This window comes from Bos indicus, chromosome 14, assembly GCF_029378745.1.
Source record: "Bos indicus isolate NIAB-ARS_2022 breed Sahiwal x Tharparkar chromosome 14, NIAB-ARS_B.indTharparkar_mat_pri_1.0, whole genome shotgun sequence".
NCBI lineage: Eukaryota > Metazoa > Chordata > Mammalia > Artiodactyla > Bovidae > Bos > Bos indicus.
In genome coordinates this window covers 22,311,609-22,336,957 of record NC_091773.1, presented here as the reverse complement: position 1 = coordinate 22,336,957, position 25,349 = coordinate 22,311,609, and the positions used below count along the sequence as shown (strand labels likewise).

The following is a 25,349-nucleotide window of genomic DNA, read 5'->3' as shown; positions in this document are numbered from 1 at the left end:
GTCCTGGGGGGTGTCCTGTCCCACGTCCCGGGGAGGGGGTCCCGGGGCAGGAGTCCTATCCCGTGTTCTTGGCAGAGGGTTCTGGTAGCGGAGGGTGCCCTGTCCCACATCCCGGGCACAGGATTTCGGGGGTGGGGGGCTCCATCCCGCGGCCGAGGGCCCGCTCTGAGCGCCGAGGCCCCTGGGGCCGGTGCAGCCGGTTGAACTTCATCGAGGCGTTTTCACTATAAACTTGACCGTGGCCGAGCCTCGCTGGCTTAGCCCAAGAGTACAGACAACCCTCGCCGTTTGAAAAAATCCGTTCTCGTTTTCCGGGCTCGTTGGCTAAAAACGAAAAAACTTAGAACAGCGGTTTGTCATCTGTTTTAGACACAAAGCTGATAAAGCAAAACGTGAAATTCCCGAATCATTTTTTTTTTTTTGAAAAGGGCTAAACATGCCCTGGATTATCTCAACTGTCCTCCATGTTTGTTTAGCAATTAAAAAGGTAAACGATGCCAGTGTGTTTGGCAAGCTGCTAAACTTTTTTTTAAGTGGATCTTCTTAGGCAGTAGAGTGCAGAAGGGCTGTGTCTAAGGCACACACCCTGACGAGAGTGTGCTGCTTGGCGGGTTTGCACAAGTGTCGTGGCTGGGCCTCTCTGGGCGCTTTACTGTTGATGCCAGCAGCGTTTTCTGTCACTGATAACATGCTTATGTGGATGTGTTCTCTTGTGGTTTGTATGAGATGTCCCAGTTTCTGCATTTCTGTCCAACCTGCCTCTGCCACGTTCAGTCCCTTGCTTCAGAGCTGTCTGTTGTTCAGTCGCTCAGTCGTGTCTGCTCTTTGCAATCCCATGGACTTCAGCATGCCAGGCTTCCCTGTCCTTCACTGCAAAGCCGTCTTTTTTTCAGCTAAACTGAATTCTCAAACTAACTGGAGAGAGGAAAGGGGTGCTCTGGTTTGTATCGCACTTTAGAGAAAGCACTTTACAAAGCATCTGTGCAGCGGCATTTTGGGACTCCAGACACTGCTGTGCTGCATCCATTTTACAGAGTAAGAAACCAAGTCAGGTCAAGTAGTTCCCCAGCTTCCATGAAGTGTCCACCGGATTAAGCCAGGAGCTGAGTGTTCTGCTGGTCTGCATGCCAAAGCAGGAAGCAACCTTAAACACGGAATTCTTCAGGCTTCAAACTTAGTCTCTTCCTCTTTTCCTTTCACAGGTGCATTGCCTAGCATGTGATTTCATAGCCTGTTAATCTGCATTTGCAATTTTGGACTTTTAAAGTATTTCCTGTTTGTTTTCTGTTCTAGACAGTTGCTTTTGCTATTTGTTTTTTCTGTTGATACAGGCCATTCATTGCCTGATGCAAGTGATGAATTCTGGATATTTCATTGGCTGAACATTTCTGTTATTTTGCTTAAATTGGCAAGTTTTTTTCTCTGTCTAGGGAACCCTCAGTTCAGTTCAGTTGCTCAGTCATGCCCGACTCTTTGCAACCCCATGAATCGCAGCACGCCAGGCCTCCCTGTCCGTCACCAACTCCCAGAGTTCACTCAGACTCACATCCATCGAGTCGGTGATGCCATCCAGCCATCTCATCCTCTGTCGTCCCCTTCTCCTCCTGCCCCCAATCCCTCCCAGCATCAGGGTCTTTTCCAATGAGTCAGCTCTTCGCATCAGGTGGCCAAAGTATGGGACTTTCAGCTTCAGCATCAGTCCTTCAAATAGGGAACGCTAGACTCCCACAATAGAAGCGTAACCTAGGGGAAAAGGCTGTTAGTTAGATAATTTTTTTCTCTAACTTGGGCTATAATGTATCCTTTAATCATCTAGTGATGCTTGTGTTTGTTTCCTTGTAATAAATGTTTCCTAAAAATGAGGAATTTCGTAGTGAGCAAGTATTGAGAAGACGAGTTTATGCTTATCTGCAGTTCTCAAATTATAAAGACATAATGCGTCAACAGGAGAATGAGAAGTACCACAAATAAGCCTCAAGTCTCATTTTTCTTCTCAAATCTTCTATTTTTCTAGTAGTACAAAACTTATAAAAGCTTGCTTCCCCCGCCTCCCCCAGCTCCCCGCCAAAGAAAGGTAAAATTGACTGGCTCTTTTACTTTTTTCCTTCTCTCTTTTCCTGTCTGTGTTACAGAAATTCAGATAGGCAGATGAAATAGAGAAAGGGAAACGGTATAAATGACTCTCCCTCCCGGCCCACCAGCAGCCCATGAAAGCTTTTTAAGTTGTTCAGTAATTTAACAGAAGCTGTTCTGGGGAATTGTAGGATTATGATAGATTTGTTTCTCTTTTTCGTGTGTGTGGCTTCCAGATTTTCTCTACAAGCTATTTTTTATATTGTTTTTATACTATGAAAAAGTGAACTTTGCTGAAAAAATAATAGTTGTCCTCTGAGTTGAAGTTTAAGTGCCATTGTTAGATAGTGCTTTACTGTCATAAGTACAAATCATAGGTGTCACTTTTAAGTAATAATAAAAACAGCTTCCATTTATTGAGCTATTACTCTGAGCTAGGAATTCTTCTCAGTACCTACCTTATCTGATTTATTCCTTAGACAGTTTATTAGGCTAAGCCTTAATCTCTAGTCTAAAAATGAGGAAATTGGGCTTCCCTGTCGGTTCAGTGGCTAAGACTCCATGAGTTTGATCCCTTTGAGGGATCTAAGATCCTACATGCCATGCAGTGCAGCCAAAAAATAAATAAATAAAAATATATTTAAAAAAAATAAAAATGAGGAAATATTTAGGCTCTTGAGTGAATTCTCAAGTCTAATAGCTACCGAGTGGCCAAATGAAGATATGAATCTGAATCTGTTTTTCGTCAAAGCCAGTACCACTATGTTCAAGCATCTACCCCTCCAAGCATCTCTCTAGAAGATCTGGGTCTTGAACCTTGTCTGGGTACATTGGGCAACCAGGGTGTTGCTGTTGTGGGGCAGACAGGTTTCTCTAAATATACCCACAATATCCTGACCCTGGTGCTGCCCAGAATGTTGCCCTGTCTGTGCACTTGATCTTAAACAGGGCGCACTTGGAGGCCATGATGAATCACGTGAATTAGTTCTAAATTTTCAGATATTAGCAGTTTTTTACATAGATTTTCTTTTTCTTGCCATTTTTACTAAATGTCAGTAAGCAAGTCTGTCTCCTAATCTTGGTTCAAATTCTGACTCTTCTGAACTTTAGCTGTTAGGGTCTGAAATGTTTTTTTGGTAGTAAATTGGATACAATTTAGTAAAGATTAGATGAATATAAAACTCTTGGCAGTGCCTAGAATATGAAGGACTGATGCTGAAACTAAAACTGGAATACTTTGGCCACCTGATGCGAAGAGCTGACTCATTGGAAAAGACCCTGATGCTGGGAAAAATTGAAGGTTGGAGAAGAAGGGACAACAGGATGAGATGGTTGGATGGCATCACTGACTCAATGGACATGGGTTTGGGTAGACTCTGGGAGTTGGTGATGGACAGGGAGGCCCAGCATGCTGCAGTCCACAGGGTCTCAAAGAGTAGGACACGACTGAGCAACTGAACTGAACTGAAAAAAATCCTTTTATCTTTGTAAAGGATTTGTAACATTAGACTTAGAGGAATCAAGTGAGAACTTAGAATTTTCAAGTTTGTGGACACATTTAATGAGTGATGTTGAGATTTGTTTATTTTTTTTCTTCACTGAAGGCTCAGGGCTGAGTAGAATTAAATTGCAAAGAGAGAAATTGAAATTAGATGTTAGAATCTCCTAGGTGCAGGGATACCTGAAATATGTACATTTCTAAGTCTTAATCTTACCTGGGTTGGGGAAAAAAAAAACTGTGGTTTCCATATCAGGGTTAGATTAATTAGCATAAATCCAAATTTAGAATGACTACACAATCTTTGTGCTGCGATTCATGGGGTCGAAAAGAGTCGGACACGACTGAGCGACTGAACTGAACACAATCTTTTATAACAGCTTTATATAGCTGTACAATACAGTTCACCCTTTAAAGTATACAGTTCAGTGGTTTTTAATATATTCTCAGATTTGTACAACTATCACCACTATCTAATTTTAGAACATTTTCATCACTCCGGATGGAAACTATCCATTAAATAGCCCCTTACATAGTCACCATATCTCCCCCCAACCACTAATCTACGTTCTTTCTCTCTTGATTTGCTTATTCTGAACTTTTCGTGTAAATGGAATCATACAATAAGTGGCCTTTTATTTCTTTCGCTTGGTGTTTTCCAAGTTCGTCTGTGTAACAGCATGTCAATACTATGTTCCTTTGTATTGAATAGCATCCCTTTATTTTGTTTATTTACTCATCGTTTGATGGACATTTGGGCATTTTCCACTTTTTTACTGTCATGAATAATCTAAGAACATTCTTGATCAAGTCTTGGTGTGGACATATATTTTCATTTCTGTCGGGTATGTGCATTTCTGTAGGAGTAGAACTGCCAGATCATCGGATAACTGTGTCTATGTAGCCTTTGGAGGAACTGCCAGATGGTTTTCCAAAGTTGAACTATTATTCTACATTCTCACCAGTAGCATGAGGGTTCAAATTTCACCACATCTTCATCAGTACTTGTTATTATGGCTTTTTGATTATAGCCTTTGTAGTGAGTATAAAGTGGTATCTCATTGTGGTGATTTGCATTTTTCTGATGACTACTGATGAACATTTTTCAGTACTTGGTGCACTGCATATTGGAGAAATGTCTGTTCAGATCCTTTACCCATTTTTTTGATTGAATACTTGTATTACTAAGTTGTGAGAGTTCTTTATATTCTGAATGCTGCTGCTGCTGCTAAGTCACTTCAGTCGTGTGTGACTCTGTGTGACCCCATAGATGGCAGCCCACGAGGCTCCCCTGTCCCTGGGATTCTCCAGGCAAGAACACTGGAGTAGGTTGCCATTTCTTTCTCCAATGCATGAAAGTGGAAAGTGAAAGTGAAGTCTCTCAGTCATGTCTGACTCTTCTCAACCCCATGGACTGCAGCCCACCAGGCTCCTCCGCCCATGGGATTTTCCAGGCAAGAGTACTGGAGTGGGGTGCCACTGCCTTCTCCATTATATTCTGAATACTAGACCCTTATCAGAGATAGGATTTGCATATATTGTCTCTCATTTTGTGGGCTGTTGTTTCACTCTCTTAATAGTGTCTTCTGAAAGATAAAACCTTTTGTTTTTCTGCCTACACTGTGTGACTTGCAGGATCTTAATTACCCAACCAAGGACTGAACCCAGGCCACTCCATGAAAGCACTGAATCTTAACCATTGAACCACCAGGGAATCCCCCAAAGCTTTTAATTTTTATAAAGTTGAATTTATGTATAAATTTTGTATCTTACCAACCATCTCTTATATGTCAGGCACTGTAATTTGATACTTCTTAGGTGTTCTATTACCTCATTTGATCATCCTAACTAAAGTTTAGTGTAATATGCTCATCTACACATGAAGAAGCTGAAGCTTGAAAAAGCAAAGTAACATGCCCAAGATCTGACAATTAAGAATTGACAGAGCCTGGATTTTAATCTAGATCTACCATATACATGTGTGCTCTTTGTGTTCTGTGTTGCTTCTTCCCTCTTCCTTGAACAGAAGGCCGTTTGGATCCTGTACAGTCTTGAATGTACTGGGTTCTCATCATACCATATTTTATAAAGCACTTCTCTCTGATGACAGGTAGTAGTACCAGGGCTGTAATAAAGTAGTCTGTAGCTGTTTATCTTTTAGCCAGTACTGTGAACTAAATTTGACTCTTGAAGTTGAGGCAGACTCTTTCTTTCTCTTGCATCATTGTCTGTAGGAGATGCTGCAATCAAATAGACTTGACCTTTAGAGGCAGGTGATGATTAGGGACTGTTTAGTAGTGCTGTTTGCTGGAGCTCACACAGAGCAGAACTGCCCCAAGGGTGGGGCTATAGAATGGACAGAGCAGTGACGTAGGCCAGGAAAGTGGGCTCTTGTCCCTTTTCAGTACCCATCAGTATCGCCTCGGGCAAATTACTTACCTTCTCTGAATTCAGGGTTTTGTTTTTTTTTCTTGTTTAATTGAAGGTTTGAAGTGGAGGCTCAAAGATTTCTGCTTATTTTTGGATTTCCTGAGGTCAAAAAGGGTTTCTGTTTTGCCCATTGCTGTGTCCTCAGCACAGCAGAGAGCTTGGCATGTGGTGTAGAAGGGTGTTTGTTAAGGGTGAGCATGTCATTTGACAGAACGGGGTAAATCTCACTTTTTCTGGTTAGTAAATCATGTGACCTTGTGCAAGTTTCTTAACTTTTCTGGGCTTTAATTTCCTCATCTGTAAAATGGGGATAATAGGATTCCTGCTTCCATAGGGTTCCTTGTAAAGAAGAAATGAGATACTGTATGCAGCGCTTGGCACATGGTAACCCTCAAAAAAGTTTTTGTCACTGAATTAACATATGATCGTCTCTTTTTTGCCCTTTTCATCCATCCAGATCATCATATTAATAGTTGTTTATTTCCTAAAGAACCTTGATTGAAATACACATCTTATTTCATTAGAACACACTGTAATTCTGAGAAAGGTCTTACTTTTATCCGATAAGTGTTATTTAACTTTTCCTTCCTTCCATAGCCTATATCTCTAACCCCAGTCTCACCAAAGAGATCCGAGTGAAAAAGGAGAGTGTGATGAAATTAATGCAAATCTTTTGCTTCCTTCTGCTTGAAAAACAGCTTAGACCTTAAGCCACATTGCTGATGTGTTAGAAGAGTCAACTTTATATGCAGCCCAGCTTTATGTAAGAGACCCTGCTTTTTAAGGGACTCTTAGAATTGTGATTATCTTCACTTTTAATTGATCTTAGGTCAGAAATTGTTCAAAAAGACCACAGAGATGTGAGTAGAAGAAAAATATCTCCGGTAGATAAGGATACAGGCAAACAGTCTTGTAATCAAAACCTTCAGAGTCTTTAACATATTTGAGAATTCCAAATTTTCCAGGTTTATAAAGATATTGGTATAGTACAAACATCACATATTTCATAGTATCTTCAGTGGGAGCTGGGCAGTTCCCGGTAATCAGACATAGGCATTTCTATAGTGAAATGTAACATTCACACATTAAGTAGGATAAATAGAACTAAATAGCTGTGTACATTTGTTGAGATTAGATGTTACTGCCAAATGAGTTTATTGAAAATCTATGGGAAATCTTTTGGTTTTTAAAGGATTTTGGTTTGGGGATTTGCAGATACAGGATTGAAGACACTTGCTCACAAAAATGGCATGCATGTAAAAATTCTTGATTAACAATAAATTTAAAGTCAGTGTTTTATTTTTTAACAACTCTAATGTTTTACTATTTTTAGTTGCCTCTAAATAAAAATAAATTATAGAATTTATGATCAGGAGGAATCTCTTAAGAGGTGGATCCTTAAAATCCTTTATAATGACCTATTTCATAATTTCTATTGAACTTGTTTTTAGCTAGGAGGTTCTGGGTTAAATTAAAAGGATGCATCTGTTGCCAGAAGAAAATTTAATACTGTTTTATTGTTCAGGGCCACATCTGTCAACTTTAAATGTAAGAATTATCTGGCTAGAAACCTTTGCTTGATTTTAAACTTAAAAAATACAGTGATACCATGAGGTTCCATGCTTGTTCCATGCTCTGGGCTTTCTGTTTTCCTAGGGTGTGGTGTGTTTCACTGGTTCATGGAGTGCCTAGTTTTGATATTTTAACATTTCAGAAAGCAGAATGAGTTACACATGTTGCTGGCCAGATGGATGTTGAGATGTACTTTCACAGACAGAACATCCAGCCCAGCATCAACATTGTGGAGCAGGTGTCAATGACTTGGAAGGAAATCTGAGAGTAGTGGGGTGCTCTTGGCCCCGCAAGAAACCAGTGGGAGAAGAGCAGTGGGGTAAAGGCAGCAGGCTTACACACCCAGAGCCCACCCTGGTGCCTGCAGAGAGCTGATGGCTCAGAGCTCAGAGCTCTTTTATAGATTGTTTTGTGAAATGTTGTGTTACTAGTGTTTTGACACAGCTTTTTGTGGGCTAAAATCAGATATTATGGAATCTGAGTCAATAGGCAATTCATAAGTGTTAGACTCTGAAAAATAGTTTTAGAACCACCACTTTAGCCAGTTTTGATTACACTTTTCTATATGTAAAAGGTAATATGACAAAAATTCCAAGTCTAAAGGAACTGCAAAAGTAAAAAGAAGTGATAAGAAAAGTTTATGATAGTTTAATAGTTTTTTAATTAGTGGTGTGTAGAATAATAATCTGTCCAAATATAGTACATTAGGTCACTGTTAGACTAAATGATATATGATTAATTAAGTTAAATGTATTAAGATGAACTGAACAGAACTGAACTGAAATGTGGTCAGTTGAATGAGTATCATGTTGGAACGTTGGCCACAAGCTGTAGGTGGCACTGTTGCTTCTCATGTAATCCCAGCCCCCTTAGCTGCAGTGCTAAGTCTCATCGTCATCAGCTGCATGGAAGCCTTTGATTCTAGATGGGAATCAGAGCCTTGGCAGAAGATGGGCCTGCGAGCTTAACAGAGACCTCACTTCTGGATTTCCTTTCAGAGTTTGCTTCTTACCATGCAAGAACCAGGTAGACAGCAGTGTCCTTGAGTCTGAGCTGTGAGGTGCAGAGGCATGGTGAGAATTCTAGAGAAGCGGTGCCCCCACCACCAGCACTCTCCCACTCCTGCTTCCATAGCTAATTGCCCTGCATGGAAGTCTGGGGGTATTGTACCACCACAGTGAGAAACATTGCACATTTCAAGTTGGGACACACAAACAAATACTACTGAAAGTAAACTTTCACACGACAACACGTAGGTGCTGGTTATAACCCAATAAATGGATTTTATGATCCTCTAGTGAGTTGCAGCCTGTTTGGAAAACTGTTTGCTCTTTCTTTTTTTCCTCTTTCATCTATGTATCTGTATCTCTATATACCATTCTCCTCACATGAATAAATGACTCTCAGTGAACTGTGGATAGGAAAATATACATTTAAATCTCTGGTTACTCTTTGCTTTACTCTCTGGAGAATTTAGTTTGAAATTATTTTATTTTATAGGCTGGAGCATTGGATTTACTGAAGGAGCTTAAGAATATTCCCATGACCCTGGAACTATTACAGGTATGTGCTAACATATGTCATAATTTTTGAATAGGTAATTGTCATAAAATACTGAAACATCTTCAATACCAATATAAGTTTTTTGTATTTTCCTTTTGTAGTGTAAAACATTATTAACTTGTTTTTGTTTTTTTTAAAGATGGTAACATAAATTATTAATCTACTGAGTTACCATCATAGAAAAATGTTGCCTGCTTTTGAAAGGTTTTCTGCATTCAAGTGCATGCCCCACCGGCTGAGAAGGCAGTGCTTTAGACAAGTTCTAAAGCATTCTAAAGTTCTAACAGTTTTTCTTCACTGAGAAAAGTTCTTAGAACATACTATCTTCTACAAGAAAGAAACCACTTTCTGTGGGAAAAACGTCCCCCACATGCTGATCTTAAACCACCTTGGGGTTTTAGAGTGGTGAGTCCCCTGTGTGTGTCTGCTGTGGAAACTTCCTCTGCTGTGCTCCACTCTCCGAGAGAGAACACAGGGCAGTCCAGTCAGATACATATTCTAGATTCTTCAACAGATGCCCCAAATCTCTTTGTTGAGTACATTGAATAATTTAAAAGGAAATCTTAAGGATCCGTTTATTTCTCAGCTTTAAAGTTTATAGCAGGGCTCCCTTTTGTATCTCACTAACAATTCCTTTTATTTCTTCCATAACCATATTTAGAGAGATTGTCTACTGACAACCTAAATTTACATTAAGTCACCATTTTTTATCTATCATCCATAATTGGCCATCAGAGCCTTTATGTTCTCTGAGCAGTTTGAAGACAGTTGATGTGTGGGAAAAGAGCATGGATTTTGGAGGCAACAGACCTGGATTAAAATCCCAGTTTTGCCATTTAGTAATGGTGTGATGCTGGCCAGGTTATTTATTGACACTTCCAGTCTCTTTATCTTTAAAAATAGGGATGATGATCTCGATTTTAAAGGATCTTGGGACAGTTGATGAATATGGGCGCTCCCAGCACGCCCCTGAGCACGTATGTCCACAAGTTAAGTTGTCTGTATTCTGTGAAGTCCATTTTTAGTATCTGTGATCATGTGCTGGTGTTTAACCTTGTGTGGACGGTAGTATTTGTTTAGGTGTCCTCATAAGGTGCAGCACGTGATGTACATAGTAATCTGTGCAGGAGAATGTGAAGAAGCAAAGTGGGTGTGTGTGTGAGCCCGTGGTTGCATCTGCCTGCCTTGTGTACACACACACTCTTTGTTCTGTTCTCTTGTGAAAGAGACTGACTTCATCTTACTAGTTGACCAGCCTCACTTCAGTAGCGAGTTAACATGCCTGCAGATCTCGGTGGTGAGACCCTTGATGTGTGTGTCTTAAATCTACAGTCTACTGCTAAAAGAATTCATACAGTTGATGTTTTTTCTGTTCTAAAATGAAGAGGCATCTGGAAAACAAGAAAATCAAACAACGAATTGCCTGAAATAAAATTGCTTGTATACATTTTTTTTGTCATTGCCTTGCAGTCCACAAGAATTGGAATGTCAGTGAATGCTATTCGCAAGCAGAGCACAGATGAAGAAGTTACATCTTTAGCAAAGTCCCTCATCAAATCCTGGAAAAAGTTATTAGGTATCTTCCCTTATATATGTTTATGATCTGGTTTATTCAAACATTGAGTTGTTGAATTTTTTTTTTCTTTTAATGAATATAGGTGTTTTGAAATCAGTACTTTATAATCTGGAAGGGGGCTTTAGTCTGACCTTGAGGGTTCTGCTTTTTAAGCTAGTCAGATTTTTTAATACTTATAACTGGATTGCCTCTTTTTCTTTTTTTGCCACTTTATTTTTTAATTGAAGGATAATTGCTTTACAGAGTTTTTTTAATTTCTGTCATACATCAATAAGAATCAGCCATCAGTAGACCCATGTCCCCTCCCTCCCCATCCCACCCTTGTAGATTGTCACAGAGCCCCTGTTTGAGTTCCCCAAGTCATACAGCAAATTCCCATTGGCTATCTATTTTACATATGGTGTTGTAAGTTTCCACATTACTCTCCATACATCTCACCTCCCTCCTCCCCTGGATTGCCTCTTTAAGAAGAAAATTTTTCCCGGAGGGGAAGGTGTCCCACTTTTTGAAAAAAAACTGTTTCTAACTTAGAGAAATTTTTCAAAAATAATAAAAATAATTCACGTGTCATTTTTCTAGGGCATTCATCTTTAATATTTGCCATGTTTCTTTTGTCATAGTCTCTCTTCTCTTTTTATCTTTATGTATATCCTGATGCATACACTTTATTTTTTCCAAACTATTTGAGAATAGGTGGATCTCTCGTCTTTATTTACTCTTTAAAACTTAAGTGTATGTTTTCTTAGAACAAGTTTATTTTCTTATGTAATCCTAATACAGGAAATTCAGGAAATTTAACATTGGTTCAGTTCAGTCGCTCAGTCGTGTCCGACTCTTTGCGACCCCATGAATCGCAGCACAGCAGGCCTCCCTGTCCATCACCAACTCCCGGAGTTCACCCAGACTCATGTCTGTCGAGTCAGTGATGCCATCCAGCCATCTCATCCTCTGTCGTCCCCTTCTCCTCCTGCCCCCAATCCCTCCCAGCATCAGAGTCTTTTCCAATGAGTCAACTCTTCGCATGAGGTGGCCAAAGTACTGGAGTTTCAGCTTTAGCGTCATTCCTTCCAAAGAAAACCCAGGGCTGATCTCCTTCAGAATGGACTGGTTGGATCTCCTTGCAGTCCAAGGGACTCTCAAGAGTCTTCTCCAACACCACAGTTCAAAAGCATCAGTTCTTCAGCACTCAGCCTTCTTCACAGTCCAACTCTCACATCCATACATGACCACAGGAAAAACCATAGCCTTGACTAGACGAACCTTTGTTGACAAAGTAATGTCTCTGCTTTTCAATATGCTGTCTAGGTTGGTCATAACTTTCCTTCCAAGGAGTAAGCGTCTTTAAATTTCATGGCTGCAGTCACCATCTGCAGTGATTTTGGAGCCCCCCCAAAAAAAGTCTGACACTGTTTCCACTGTTTCCCCATCTATTTCCCATGAAGTGATGGGACCAAATGCCATGATCTTCGTTTTCTGAATGTTGAGCTTTAAGCCAACTTTTTCACTCTCCTCTTTCGCTTTCATCAAGAGGTTTTTTAGTTCCTCTTCACTTTCTGCCATAAGAGTGGTGTCATCTGCATATCTGAGGTGATTGATATTCCTCCCGGCAATCTTGATTCCAGCTTGTGCTTCTTCCAGCCCAGCGTTTCTCATGATGCACTCTGCATATAAGTTAAATAAGCAGGGTGACAATGTACAGCCTTGACATACTCCTTTTCCTATTTGGAACCAGTCTGTTGTTGCATGTCCAGTTCTAACTGTTGCTTCCTGACCTGCATACAAATTTCTCAAGAGGCAGATCAGGTGGTCTGCTATTCCCATCTCTTTCAGAATTTTCCACAGTTTATTGTGATCCACACAGTCAAAGGCTTTGGCATAGTCAATAAAGCAGAAATAGATGTTTTTCTGGAACTCTCTTGCTTTTTCCATGGTCCAGTGGTTGTTGGCAATTTGATCTCTGGTTCCTCTGCCTTTTCTAAAACCAGCTTGTACATCAGGAAGTTCACGGTTCACACATTGCTGAAGCCTGGCTTAGAGAATTTTGAGTATTACTTTACTAGCGTGTGAGATGAGTGCAATTGTGCGGTAGTTTGAGCATTCTTTGGCATTGCTTTTCTGTGGGATTGGAATGAAAACTGACCTTTTCCAGTCCTGTGGCCACTGCTGAGTTTTCCAAATTTGCTGGCATATTGAGTGCAGCACTTTCACAGCATCATCTTTCAGGATTTGAAATAGCTCAACTGGAATTCCATCACCTCCACTAGCTTTGTTCATAGTGATGCTTTCTAAGGCCCACTTGACTTCACATTCCAGGATGTCTGGCTGTAGGTCAGTGATCACACCATCATGATTATCTGGGTCGTGAAGATCTTTTTGTACAGTTCTTCTGTGTATTCTTGCCATCTCTTCTTAATATTTTCTGCTTCTGTTAGGTCCATACCATTTCTGTCCTTTATCGAGCCCATCTTTGCATGAAATGTTCCCTTGGTATCTCTAATTTTCTTGAAGAGATCTCTAGATCTCAAGAGATCCCATTCTGTTGTTTTCCTCTATTTCTTTGCATTGATCGCTGAGGAAGGGTTTCTTATCTCTTCTTGCTATTCTTTGGAACTCTGCATTCAGATGCTTATATCTTTCCTTTTCTCCTTTGCTTTTCGCTTCTCTTCTTTTCACAGCTATTTGTAAGGCCTCCCCAGACAGCCATTTTGCTTTTTTGCATTTCTTTTCCATGGGGATGGTCTTGATCCCTGTCTCCTGTACAATGTCACAAACCTCAGTCCATAGTTCATCAGGCACTCTGTCTATCAGATCTAGGCCCTTAAATCTATTTCTCACTTCCACTGTATAATCATAAGGGATTTGATTTAGGTCATACCTGAATGGTCTAGTGGTTTTCCCTACTTTCTTCAATTTCAGTCTGAATTTGGCAATAAGGAGTTCATGGTCTGAGCCACAGTCAGCTCCTGGTCTTGTTTTTGCTGACTGTATAGAGCTTCTCCATCTTTGGCTGCAAAGAATATAATCAATCTGATTTCGGTGTTGACCATCTGGTGATGTCCATGTATAGAGTCTTCTCTTGTGTTGTTGGAAGAGGGTGTTTGTTATGACCAGTGCATTTTCTTGGCAAAACTCTGTTAGTCTTTGCCCTGCTTCATTCCATATTCCAAGGTCAAATTTGCCTGTTACTCCAGGTGTTTCTTGACTTTCTACTTTTGCATTCCAGTCCCCTATAATGAAAAGGACATCTTTTTTGGGTGTTAGTTCTAAAAGATCTTGTAGGTCTTCATAGAACCGTTCAACTTCAGCTTCTGCAGTGTTACTGGTTGGGGCATAGACTTGGATTACTGTGATTTTGAATGGTTTGCCTTGGAAACGAACAGAGATCATTCTGTCGTTTTTGAGATTGCATCCAAGTACTGCATTTCAGACTCTTTTGTTGACCATGATGGCTACTCCATTTCTTCTGAGGGATTCCTGCCCGCAGTGGTAGATATAATGGTCATCTGAGTTAAATTCACCCATTCCAGTCCATTTTAGTTCGCTGCTTCCTAGAATGTCGACATTCACTCTTGCCATCTCTTGTTTGACCACTTCCAATTTGCCTTGATTCATGGACCTGACATTCCAGGTTCCTATGCAATATTGCTCTTTACAGCATCAGACCTTGCTTCTATCACCAGTCACATCCACAGCTGGGTATTCTTTTTGCTTTGGCTCCATCCCTTCATTCTTTCTGGAGTTATTTCTCCACTGATCTCCAGTAGCATATTGGGCACCTACTGACCTGGGGAGTTCCTCTTTCAGTATCCTATCATTTTGCCTTTTCATACTTTTCATGGGGTTCTCAAGGCAAGAATACTGACATGGTTTGCCATTCCCGTCTCCAGTGGACCACATTCTGTCAGATCTCTCCACCATGACCCGCCCATCTTTGGTTGCCCCACGGGCATGGCTTAGTTTCATTGAATTAGACAAGGCTGTGGTTCTAGTGTGATTAGATTGACTAGTTTTCTGTGAGTATGGTTCCAGTGTGTCTGCCCTCTTTCAACACCTACCCTCTTACTTGGGTTTCTCTTACCTTGGGTATGGGATATCTCTTCACGGCTGCTCCAGCAAAGCGCAGCCACTGCTCCTTACCTTGGACAAGGGGTATCTCCTCACCACCGCCCCTCCTGACCTTCAATGTGGTATAGCTCCTCTAGGCCCTCCTGTGCCCGCGCAGCCACAGTTACCTTAATCTGCAGTGCACTGTTCGTTCCAGTTTTGTCAGTTGTCCCAGTAGTTACTTTTCCAGCTTTTTTCCTCATCCTTAAGATTTTTTTATGTCTTTTCAGTTCAGTCGCTCAATTGTGTCCAAATCTTTGCGACCCCATGAATTTCAGCACGCCGGGCCTCCCTGTCCATCACCAGCTCCCAGAGTTCACTCAAACTCATGTCCATCGAGTCGGTGATGCCATCCAGCCATCTCATCCTCTGTCGTCCCCTTCTCCTCCTGCCCCCAATCCCTCCCAGCATCAGAGTCTTTTCCAATGAGTCAACTCTTCGCGTGAGGTGGCCAAAGTATTGGAGTTTCAGCTTTAGCACCATTCCTTCCAAAAAAAATCCCAGGGCTGATCTCCTTCAGAATGGACTGGTTGGATCTCCTTGCAGTCCAAGGGACTCTCAAGAGTCTTCTCCAACACCACAGTTCAAAAGCATCAATTCTTCGGCACTCGGCCTTCTTCACAGTCCAACTCTCACATCCATACATGACCACTGGAAAAACCGTAGCCTTGACTAGACGGATCTTTGTTGGCAAAGTAATGTCTCTGCTTTTCAATATGCTATCTAGGTTGGTCATAACTTTTCTTCCAAGGAGTAAGCGTCTCTTAGGACATGGACTTTTGAAGAACACATGGCCCCTCCTCCCCTCCCTCTGTTGTTGTGTGTGGGGGGCGTTGTCTGTTTTTGGCCTGCGCAGTGCATGTTGCAGGCTCTTAGTTCCCCAACCAGAGACTGGATCTGGGCCCACTGCAGTGAATGCGCTAAGTCCTAACCACTGGACCGCCATGTTCCCTGTTTGGGCTTCATCTGGCATTTTCTCACGACTAGATCCGGTTTTGCGTCCATAGTTGGGGTATTGCGCATGTGTGTTGTGTCCTTCCGGGGTGTGGTGTACAGAGATAGGACGGTATTATTTCTGAGACCGATCCAAGGTGTACAATGAGTCACTGATGATTTTTCCTTGTGTCTGATAGTTCTGTGGGAATCACTTTAAGACCCTGAAACTATGGTGCTCCCTGTCAGACCTTCCCCCACCCCCATTTGGTATCCCCTGATTACTGCCCAAACCATTCTTTCTGGTAACAGTTGAAAAATTAAGATTTTCTAGTTTTTCTACTTTTTCAGTTTTCATACATCATCATTCTGTAAGAAGAACCCTCTTCTTGCCTCTCAGTTCTTGTTCTGTTGTGAGTGTGGACGCATAGGTTCCTGTTCTGTATAATGGATTATAATCCATTCCTGCTCATATTTTGATATTTATATTGTCCCAGGTTTGACCAGTGGGCACCCCTGCAAACTGGCTTCTGTGTCTCTTTGACAAGCTCCTTGCTTTTTTTTGTTGTTGTTTTTAACCTCTTTCCTGCATTCTGGCACCACGCAACATGCTGGACTTATCTGTCCCAGCCCTGGAACCAGCCATTTCCTGAGCAGTTACCAGCCTCATGTGGAGGAGAAAAGAAAAAAAGTGAAGCTTTTAATACTTCATAGATAGCAGCAGTAATAATAAAAGACCTATTACATGTAAGAGCTTGGAAACTAGGAACCAAAAATTGTAAAGCCTGTGAAATTTAGAAAGTTCAGCCTTAAGAAAACTAACGAAAAAGAGGATCCTGTATTAGATTCCAAACCAGAAAACATTGCCGTTTAGGTGGTTAGCTAGATTTCTGGGAGATTTCCTCTGCTTCTGGTTAGCACAGTTCTGACACTTAAGACACACCGTGTGTGGGCCTGTATTAATGCACTTAGTCCTCCGGGCTGTCCCGCGTGCTCAGGGCTGCTGTAACCCCACTTTGTGCTGAGATAGTCGAGGGGCTGCTGTAACCCCCACTTTGTGCTGAGACAGTCGAGGGACTGAGAGATCAGGTGACTTGTTTGTGCGCAGTAGGAGCGGTGCTGAGCGGCTGAGCTAGGGTGTGGTCTGAGCCCTCTGTAGTCAGGCTCTGCTGCGTGGCTCACCACCCTCTGCTCAGGTTGGAGTGTTTTTACGACCGTTGCTGCCTCTTACTGCCCTGCCTTCTCAGAGGGCCACCGTAGCGCACACTGCACCATGGCAGCGTTACTGCTCCCTCACCAGCACTGGACCTTGTTAGACGGTACTGCCTGATTGTATTACCTGTCCCTGGTGGCTTAGATGGTGAAGAATCCACCTGCAGTGTGGGAGACCTGGGCTTGATCCCAGGGTCAGGAAGATCCCTTGGAGAAGGAAATGGCAACCCACTCCAGTATGCTTGCCTAGAGGATGCCGTGGACAGGGGAGCCTGGTAGACTGTACAGTCCATGGCGTTGCAGAGAGTCGGACACAATGCATCATGTGACCTTTCTGAAGCCTTCTACTCCCTGTTGCTGTGGGAACACTTCTTGGTCCTTGCTCTGTTCTGAAATGTCATCGCTGATCCGTGCTTTCTTCCTCACGATACCATAGCATCTTCAGGCCTTCCAGGGAATTATAGAGTAAAGGGGACAATACACTTGGTCTCTGAGAACTGACATGTGTCATGAGGACTGGATTCCCATGATAGTTCTGGAGTTGTGATTGGGACTGTCTTCTGTCAGTCCGTCCCGTCCAGAGTGGCATGTTAGCGTAGGAGCTTAGAGCTGCCTGGGCAGTCCTGCCTCAAGGGTAAATGTTCTTCCGTGTTCTGTACAGAGGGCAGTGGAGAACTGAGTTATTCATGCAGCTCTAGGACTCGGGTAGACCAAACTGGGGTAGTTCACGCAGTGGCTCCAAATATTTCTGAACCCAGCTTCAAAGCTGTTTTGGTTGATATAAACGTGAATGTTTCTTTCCAGTGCTAAACTGTTGCCTTCGTCCAACCTATTTTATGTACTTTTATTTTCCCGTGTCTGATGACTCACTTCTTTTAAGTCTTAAAGCTTATGCTTCATTAGTATTAATAACCTGTATTAGTTTTCAGATTATTTAAGATAGAGGAGATGCTGAGTAGGCCTAACTAATAATCCTGAAGTATATTCTATGAAAATCTTCTTTGTTTACTATCTCTGAAATATTTATTTGTATTTTGAGTACCACCTCAAATTTTTTTACTTCGTGAAAAATTATCAAAACAACATTGTTATATATACTTTGCACTTTAATTTTTTTTAATGTGCAGTGTTTCTTCCATGTACATTTGCTAACAGAATAGCTGCGTAAACTTCATTTACTTGTTAAAAGCTTAGGATTTTATTGTTTTTTTTTTTTTGCATGATAAATAGCTTGATAACATGTAGTAGTCCTGTTTTTTGTTTTGTTTTAACAAGTGCTGAAACAGGAATTTCATAAATTTTCAGATGGACCATCAACAGATAAAGACTCTGAAGAAAAGAAAAAAGATACTGCAGTTACGTCACAGAATAGCCCTGAAGCAAGAGAGGAAAGGTATTTCACTTCATGGGAGCTTGTGTGTTTTGGGAGACAGGGGTCATGGAGACTTCAGAAAACACAAGACTGACCTCAGAAGGCCTGCGGAGTGGCCGCCGGGCCCATGCAGGCTGTGTGTGGAGGCCGGCTGGGTTACCGGCAAGGGCAAGGGGCTGCCTGCCGGCAGGGAGTAGCAAGTGACGTCAGTGGAGTGAAAGGCAGAATTAGTTTGGCAGAACTAATTGGCGGAAATCTTTACTGTGGTAAAAGTTAACTGAAACCAGTCCGAAAATATTTCAGTAAGAATCTAACACAGCAAGTTAATCAGGAGTGGTTGAAGTGATTAGGTTGACTGGAAGAGTTATTAATTGTTGCAATGGTGTTGATATTTTTAGGGAGAAATTAAGAGATGTTTATATTTTCATGACTCCTCATCCCTGTGGTTTTTATCCTGAAGTGGTGTCTCACGTATAAGCCTCACTGGTTGTCTGATTGGAGCAGGGTTTGCCAGCTTTCTCTCTCTGGTTTTGGTCAAGAGCGATCATAGTCTTTGTGCCCTCCTCTACCCCCTCTGCTCATAACTGAGATCCCATCTTTTCATGTGCTGTATTGAGGTGTAATGTGTGTTTTCTGTATTAAAAATATTGTTTAACGTTTAAAAGGAGGATCAAGGTTAAAAAAATAAAAGACTTGTCTCATCTTTACTAAAAGTTTTAACTTCTTTTTAATCTATCTACAGGCAGGTTTTTTCTTTTTCCATTTAAGAGTCACTGGAATACTATTTGATTTATTTAGGCCCAGAATTACTGTTTTTAGAGAGTAATGGTAATGATACTCACTTTAAGAGAGTTTTCCTGACTTCTTTTTTTGTGTGTCTGTGTGTGTGTGTGTGTGTATATACCAGCAGCTCCAGTGGCAACATGAGCAGCAGAAAGGACGAGACCAATGCCCGGGACACGTACGTCTCATCTTTTCCTCGGGCGCCGAGCACTTCTGATTCTGTGCGGTTAAAGTGCAGGGAGATGCTCGCTGCTGCTCTCCGAACAGGAGGTAAATGTTGTTGCTCAGTCCCTTGACCAAGGCCACCGCTGCCCTGTCCACCTCATTTCATCCTCTGGGTGGGATCCCGATGGCTGCTGCCCCTCACCGCCCAGCCCAGGGAGAGGCTGTTGTGCTGGGCGTTACTGAGAGCAGAGAGGCGCAGGCATCCAGGCCTCTGCTTATTACGTGTGATTCTCAGAAACAATAGGTTCCTTCCTTCTGGTGAATGTTCCCCTGAGTCGTACTCATTTAAACTCTTTTTCACAATCCTTTTTCTCCTTATGTTTAATCTGCAAACTCAGTATCCCCCCCTCAGATTGAGAGTTAATGATACCATATTATTGTCCTGTTGTTAAATGTTACTATGACATACAATAAGTTTTATATTCATAATTTCATTTCCTACTTTTTTAAGTGAGAAAGAGATCTTGGTTTATATATGGGAGCTTTAATTTAATTTAGGGGTATTCATTCCTATGTAAAACTTTGGCTTTAAAGTTTCATATATAGGAATATGTATTTACTGTCTTCTAAAAATGCATCCTTTTCTATTATACTGAGCCCTAGTTAGTATGACCTATTTTTCTTCTTACTCTGCCTTTTCTTTACTCTGTTTCCTTTATTATCTCTTTATGTATATTTTCTTGTTTCTTTCTAGTTTTTTTTGTTCCTTCTGTTACTTTGAACGTTTGCTTAGAAGTCTTCTGAGTGTGTCCATATATGTGATTGGCCAATGAAATGAATGGTTTATTTGCATGGAAGCCTGAGGCAGGAAGGAGACAAGACAGTTCTTTGCATAAGTTTCTCTGCTGTCTGTGGGAACAGCCAGAATTTCTGGAGTTGTGAAATGAGGGGTTGCCTGCTGGATGCATGACTCCCCGACTCCTGAGGGATAAGACATCATCCATGCAGGAGCCCTGTGGACACTAGCTGAATCCAGAGGAGGAGCCGAGGAAGTCACAAAGAAGACCAGATTCTAAGGAAACTATACTGAAAGGATTCTTTGTACAGGGCAAGTGGGGTTGAAGAAATAGGAATACAGTTTAATTGGCTCTGTACTGAAATTTTCTTTTAATATGTTGTAATCATTCATTCATGACACTTCTCTGTGTTTAGATGACTATATCGCCATTGGAGCTGACGAGGAAGAATTGGGATCTCAGATTGAGGAAGATATCCTTTGCGTGTATATTCATATTGGTGTCAAGAACCCAGTAGATTATTTTTTCTTCCTGTAAATAGAAAATCTTATTCTACAGTTTCTGTCTTGATTGTTTTGGTGGGAAAGGGGAAGGCTGTCTGCGACATGTTGTTCTTGTTGTCCTGTTATGCAAAAGTAAGATACATAATGGTGACAGTGCTTTTATTTTTCTGCCTTGCACATTGAGACCGTAACGTCTCACGGACACGTGCTAGCGAGTGTAAAGTGGGGTCTCACCTTGTGGGGGTGGGGGGGGCCTCAGCAAAGCATAGAAATCCCCTGAGCTCGTCGTCCTGTGCGTTCACACTGGGTGCCTCAGAAAGAGCTCTGGTGGGGGAGAGCGAGTCTTGCACATGGGTCCAGGGAGCAGGACTATCTGGTGACAGATGACAGTGTACCGCAGGCCTGTCCTGGCAGAGGGGTGGCTGCTCTAGGGCTGGGCCCCTGCTGGAGCCCGTCCTATTGAGAAAAACCGACTGCTAACCTGGCTTCTTGCTGAGCCGGAAGGAGATGAACCTCCAGGCCACTGCAAACTGTCTTCCGAACCTTCTTCTATCAGAAGGCCCTCAAGGGAGCTCTGTGGTCTTTTTGAGGCTTTTAGGATCCTTGGCGGAATGCAGATTTGGGCCAGGGAAAGCATGTATAAATTCAGGCTCTTTTTCTAAAGTTTTCTCACTCAGATTGAATACCTGAGTTACATTTTAAACCCTTTTAATCTGTGTCACTTGGCATTAAACATTGAGAAAGTATTGCTCATTCATAGCATAAAATCACTATTTTTTGCCAGGTACTGATCAGGAAATCAGGCAGAAACAGTGCCTTATTAATTTAATCTGAATTGGAAATACTGCTTAGAAATTTCAGGAATTCTTATCATGGCAGAATAGGAAAAAAATGATCTTAGGACCTTTATAATTTAATCTTTTTCCTTAATGGCCTAGTACCTATCTATCAAGAAATAAGGAACACAGACATGAAATACAAAAATAGAGTACGAAGTAGGATATCAAATCTTAAGGATGCCAAAAATCCAAATTTAAGGAAAAACGTGCTGTGTGGGAACATTCCTCCTGACTTGTTTGCTAGAATGACAGCAGAGGTGAGTGTATTTGAATAGAACATTTCTGTGATGGTATTCCATGATGTCAAGTGTAAAGTCTGTTTAAATCATGAAGTACTGAATAAATACTACATCTGTAATAACTATCCTAATACATTTTTATACACACTATATACAGTATACTAGATAAGAACGTAAGGTGATTGTTAGCATCAGTACTTTGTCCCTTTCATAACTGTACCATGATCTTTGAGTGGTTGCCTTATTAAATTATTGTCAAAAAATAAAAATGTTATTTATTGTAGATTCATGTAGAATCAGAATTAAATTTCTAATTGCAAACAGACTTTGTAACCTCTAAGCTCTTTTCTTGGTTAAATACTATAAGATTGGCTACATCTTATTGACCATCCTTATATTTATTTAGAAAGTGATGGAGAAAATGAAATTCATTGTTTGCTTTTTTTAGATGTAGCTATTCATAGATATAAGCTGAAGTGTGTCTACAGTCTCACTGTCTTACTGAGCATCCAAGTGAATTTGTCTTTCTATATAACTAATGAAAACTGTTATATTTTTAAGATTCATTTTTTAAAACCTCATTAGGATAATTTTAAACTTTCACGAAGTACAGAGCATAGTATAATGAAGTCCCATCTACCCATCACCTAAGCTTCAAGTATATTAAGTAATTTGTCACTTGTTTATTATCTATCCCTTCCTTGTTTTCTTTCTTTTCCCCTGAATTATTTTCAAGCAAATTCCAGACATTATATCTTTCCACCTCTCTATCCTTGAGAGAAATCTGTAAAAATCTGACATTCTTATGTAACTACACTGTCATCACTGCATCCAGCAAGTCTAATGATGATTCCTTGGTGTATCTGATATCTGGTTTATAGTCATTGTATGTTCCTGGTTGTACATTTACTTTGTATCAGGATCCGAAGTCTAGATGTCACCCTAAGCTTGGTCTCTTAAGACTGTGTATGAACATAGTTAAGTCTCCTTTTCCAGCCCCCTTTTCTTCCATGACATTGACCTATTGAAGAAACTGGTTTATCTCTTGTGTATCTCACACTGAATTGCCCGTTTCTTCCTCATTACACTAATTTTTCTGTCTCCATTCTTTTCTGTGAACTGGAAGCTAGTTTTGTAGGCTTAGATTATATGCAGGTTTAACTTTCCCTGCACAAATGCTTCATCAGTGGTCCTTCTTACTTCATACTACATCACCTCAGGAGACATGTATCTTGTTCTCTTTGGTGTGGAAATTTATCAGGGATTTGTGTACGGACAGTCTCATCCCTTCTCTGTGAGGTTCTCCACTGGCCTTTTACCTGCGTATTCACCCACTGATGATCCTTGCCTGAACTGGTGATGTCATTAGGAGTTGCAAAACAGATTTCTAGAATTGGGAAAGTCCTTTCACCTTTCTTAGCTAGACTTCTTTGATAAAGGAGCACTTGCCCTGAGTTTAAGGCCATTGGTTAGGATAGGAAAGGCAGATGAGTGTGTAATTCTTCCCTTTGGTTAACAGTTGTCAGAAGGAGTGGTTTATGCCCCACTAACCACCAATGGGGGCCTTTGTTGCCATTTTTGCACGTGTTTGTGCTCTACTTTTTTAAGTGTCGTTACGGACTTGTGACTTTATTTATCCAGTGGGTTGGTCTTTTCAGTGATTTATCATGATGGCTGAAGAAATTATCTTCTGTCTGGTCAATGGAGCTCTGTCACATAGCCCCTCTGTCCAGTGATGAGCTCACAGTGGTCAGGCAGCTCCCATGCTTCCTGGCACAAGAAGATACTCTGCCTGTCTTGTGCATTTCTTGACTCAAAACTGGAACCAGACATTCCTCTGAGGCCCCTGGTTCCTTTTCTGGCAGAGGAGGTGGGTGCAGTAGTAGAGACCATGGTCTGGATACGCTCATCACTATCGGATTGCATTAGATGCAGTTTTCACATACAGACTTCTGAGTGTTTGGGGAAAATGTAAGAGTAAACAAACTGATGAGTCCTTTGAGGAAAAATACGATATTTCACTTTCAAAACTTTAAACGTTGATTTTGATCCTGTTGTTGTTTAACTATTGGAGCATAAACAGCATTCTGCATGTGTATAGAAGGTGCCTGTAACTGGGTGGTATTGCTGTCCTTGTGATAGGAGATGGCTAGTGATGAGCTCAAAGAGATGCGGAAAAACTTGACCAAAGAAGCCATCAGAGAGCATCAGATGGCCAAGACAGGCGGAACCCAGACGGACTTGTTCACATGCGGCAAATGTAAAAAGAAGAACTGCACTTACACACAGGTTTGTGACTGTTAAGACTCACTTTCATACTAAGAGGCTTACAACTCCCGTTTCAAGACAAATATCAACTTATTTTCAGTTAGCTGGATTTGTTAGTATTAAGAATGTATCCTTATACTTGAGATCTCTCTCAAAACATATCAAAATAACTTTGTGTTTCTAGTTACAGTCTTATATTAGAGCACATGTCAAGTTCCTCAGTCACAGAGGATGGGTAAAGGCTCTTGTTGCTGTCTGACTTTTAGAAAGGTTTTGGCAGTTTTTGTCAGAATGAAGTATTTGTAATTTTTATGTTTTTACGAATTTGTAAGAAAACTGGGAGGTCTTTTAATTAGTATTTCTGTGCTTCTTAGTTAATGATGAAAATTTTTCATATTTGTTAGCCATTTATCAGTAGTATATATTAGATTCACCTGGCTTAGACAGTAAAGCATCTGCCTACACTGTGGGAGACCTGGGTTTGATTGCTGGGTCGGAAGATCCCCTGGAGAAGGAAATGGCAACCTACTCCAGTATTCTAGCCTGGAAAACCCCACGGACTGAGGAGCCTGGTAGGCTACAGTCCATGGGGTCGCAAAGAGTTGGACACGACTGAGTGACTTCACTTCACTTCTGTTGGTAGTATAATGTGCAAGTTTGGATGATTTTCCCACTTATCTGGGATAAAGATGAGAAGACAAGGACTTTTGTTTGGAAATGTGTGTTCTTTCCTTATTATTTTGCTAATTTGTTAATAGCTTGTTTTGGACTGTTACATATTTTATTGTGTTACCATTGTAGTTTATGTAGGATATTCTAATTTAGGTTGGATTTTCTGTGTAGTCGCTCAGTTGTGTCCGACTCTTTGCAACCCCATAGACTGTAGCCTACCAGGCCCCTCTGTCCATGGGATTTTCCAGGCAATAGTACTAGAGTGGATTGCCATTTCCTTCTCTAGGGGATCTTCCCAACCCAGGGCGCAAACCCGGGTCTTCCGCATTCTAGATAGATGCTTTAAGCAGTGTTTTTCACCCAACTTTGCCATAGGTACAAACACGGAGTGCTGATGAACCCATGACAACGTTTGTCGTCTGCAACGAGTGTGGAAACCGGTGGAAGGTAGGGAGCCTGGGGGTGTCCCGTTTCACCCGGCTCTGTGGGGTGGTTTCTCCCTGGGGTGCTTACACCGGCTCTTCTCTGGGGGCTGTCCCGTGTGTCCCATGCTCACCCTGCCCCATGCTGGGGAGGCCAAGGCTGGCGTCTGTCGTGGATCACACTGTTTGGTACTCTGCTAGAACTAGACGGTGACTTCGGACACTGCCCTCTGCGTGGTCTTGGTGCAGGAGTCACAAGGCCGGATCTTAGAGGTGTAGCTCCTGTGTCGCCATCCTGTGCGCACGCTGTCCTTTCAGGTGCTCCCAT

At 41.5% G+C, this 25,349-nt stretch overlaps 1 protein-coding gene across 4 annotated transcripts in view; it reads left to right on the top strand.

Annotated features, from left to right (window-relative positions):
• The window catches only part of TCEA1 (transcription elongation factor A1), a 28,957-nt gene that overhangs the window by 797 nt on the left and 2,811 nt on the right, over positions 1-25,349 (top strand). Inside the window, exons 2-9 of one of the 4 annotated variants that reach the window (XM_070802539.1) lie at positions 9,074-9,136; positions 10,607-10,712; positions 18,237-18,354; positions 19,244-19,386; positions 20,494-20,550; positions 21,523-21,677; positions 23,802-23,948; positions 24,975-25,046. In XM_070802539.1, coding sequence (XP_070658640.1) covers positions 9,074-9,136; positions 10,607-10,712; positions 18,237-18,354; positions 19,244-19,386; positions 20,494-20,550; positions 21,523-21,677; positions 23,802-23,948; positions 24,975-25,046 — 861 coding nt within the window. Of the gene's footprint in view, positions 1-9,073; positions 9,137-10,606; positions 10,713-18,236; positions 18,355-19,240; positions 19,387-20,493; positions 20,551-21,522; positions 21,678-23,801; positions 23,949-24,974; positions 25,047-25,349 lie in introns of all 4 variants that reach the window. The other 3 variants (XM_070802541.1, XM_070802538.1, XM_070802540.1) reach the window with 3 other exon arrangements.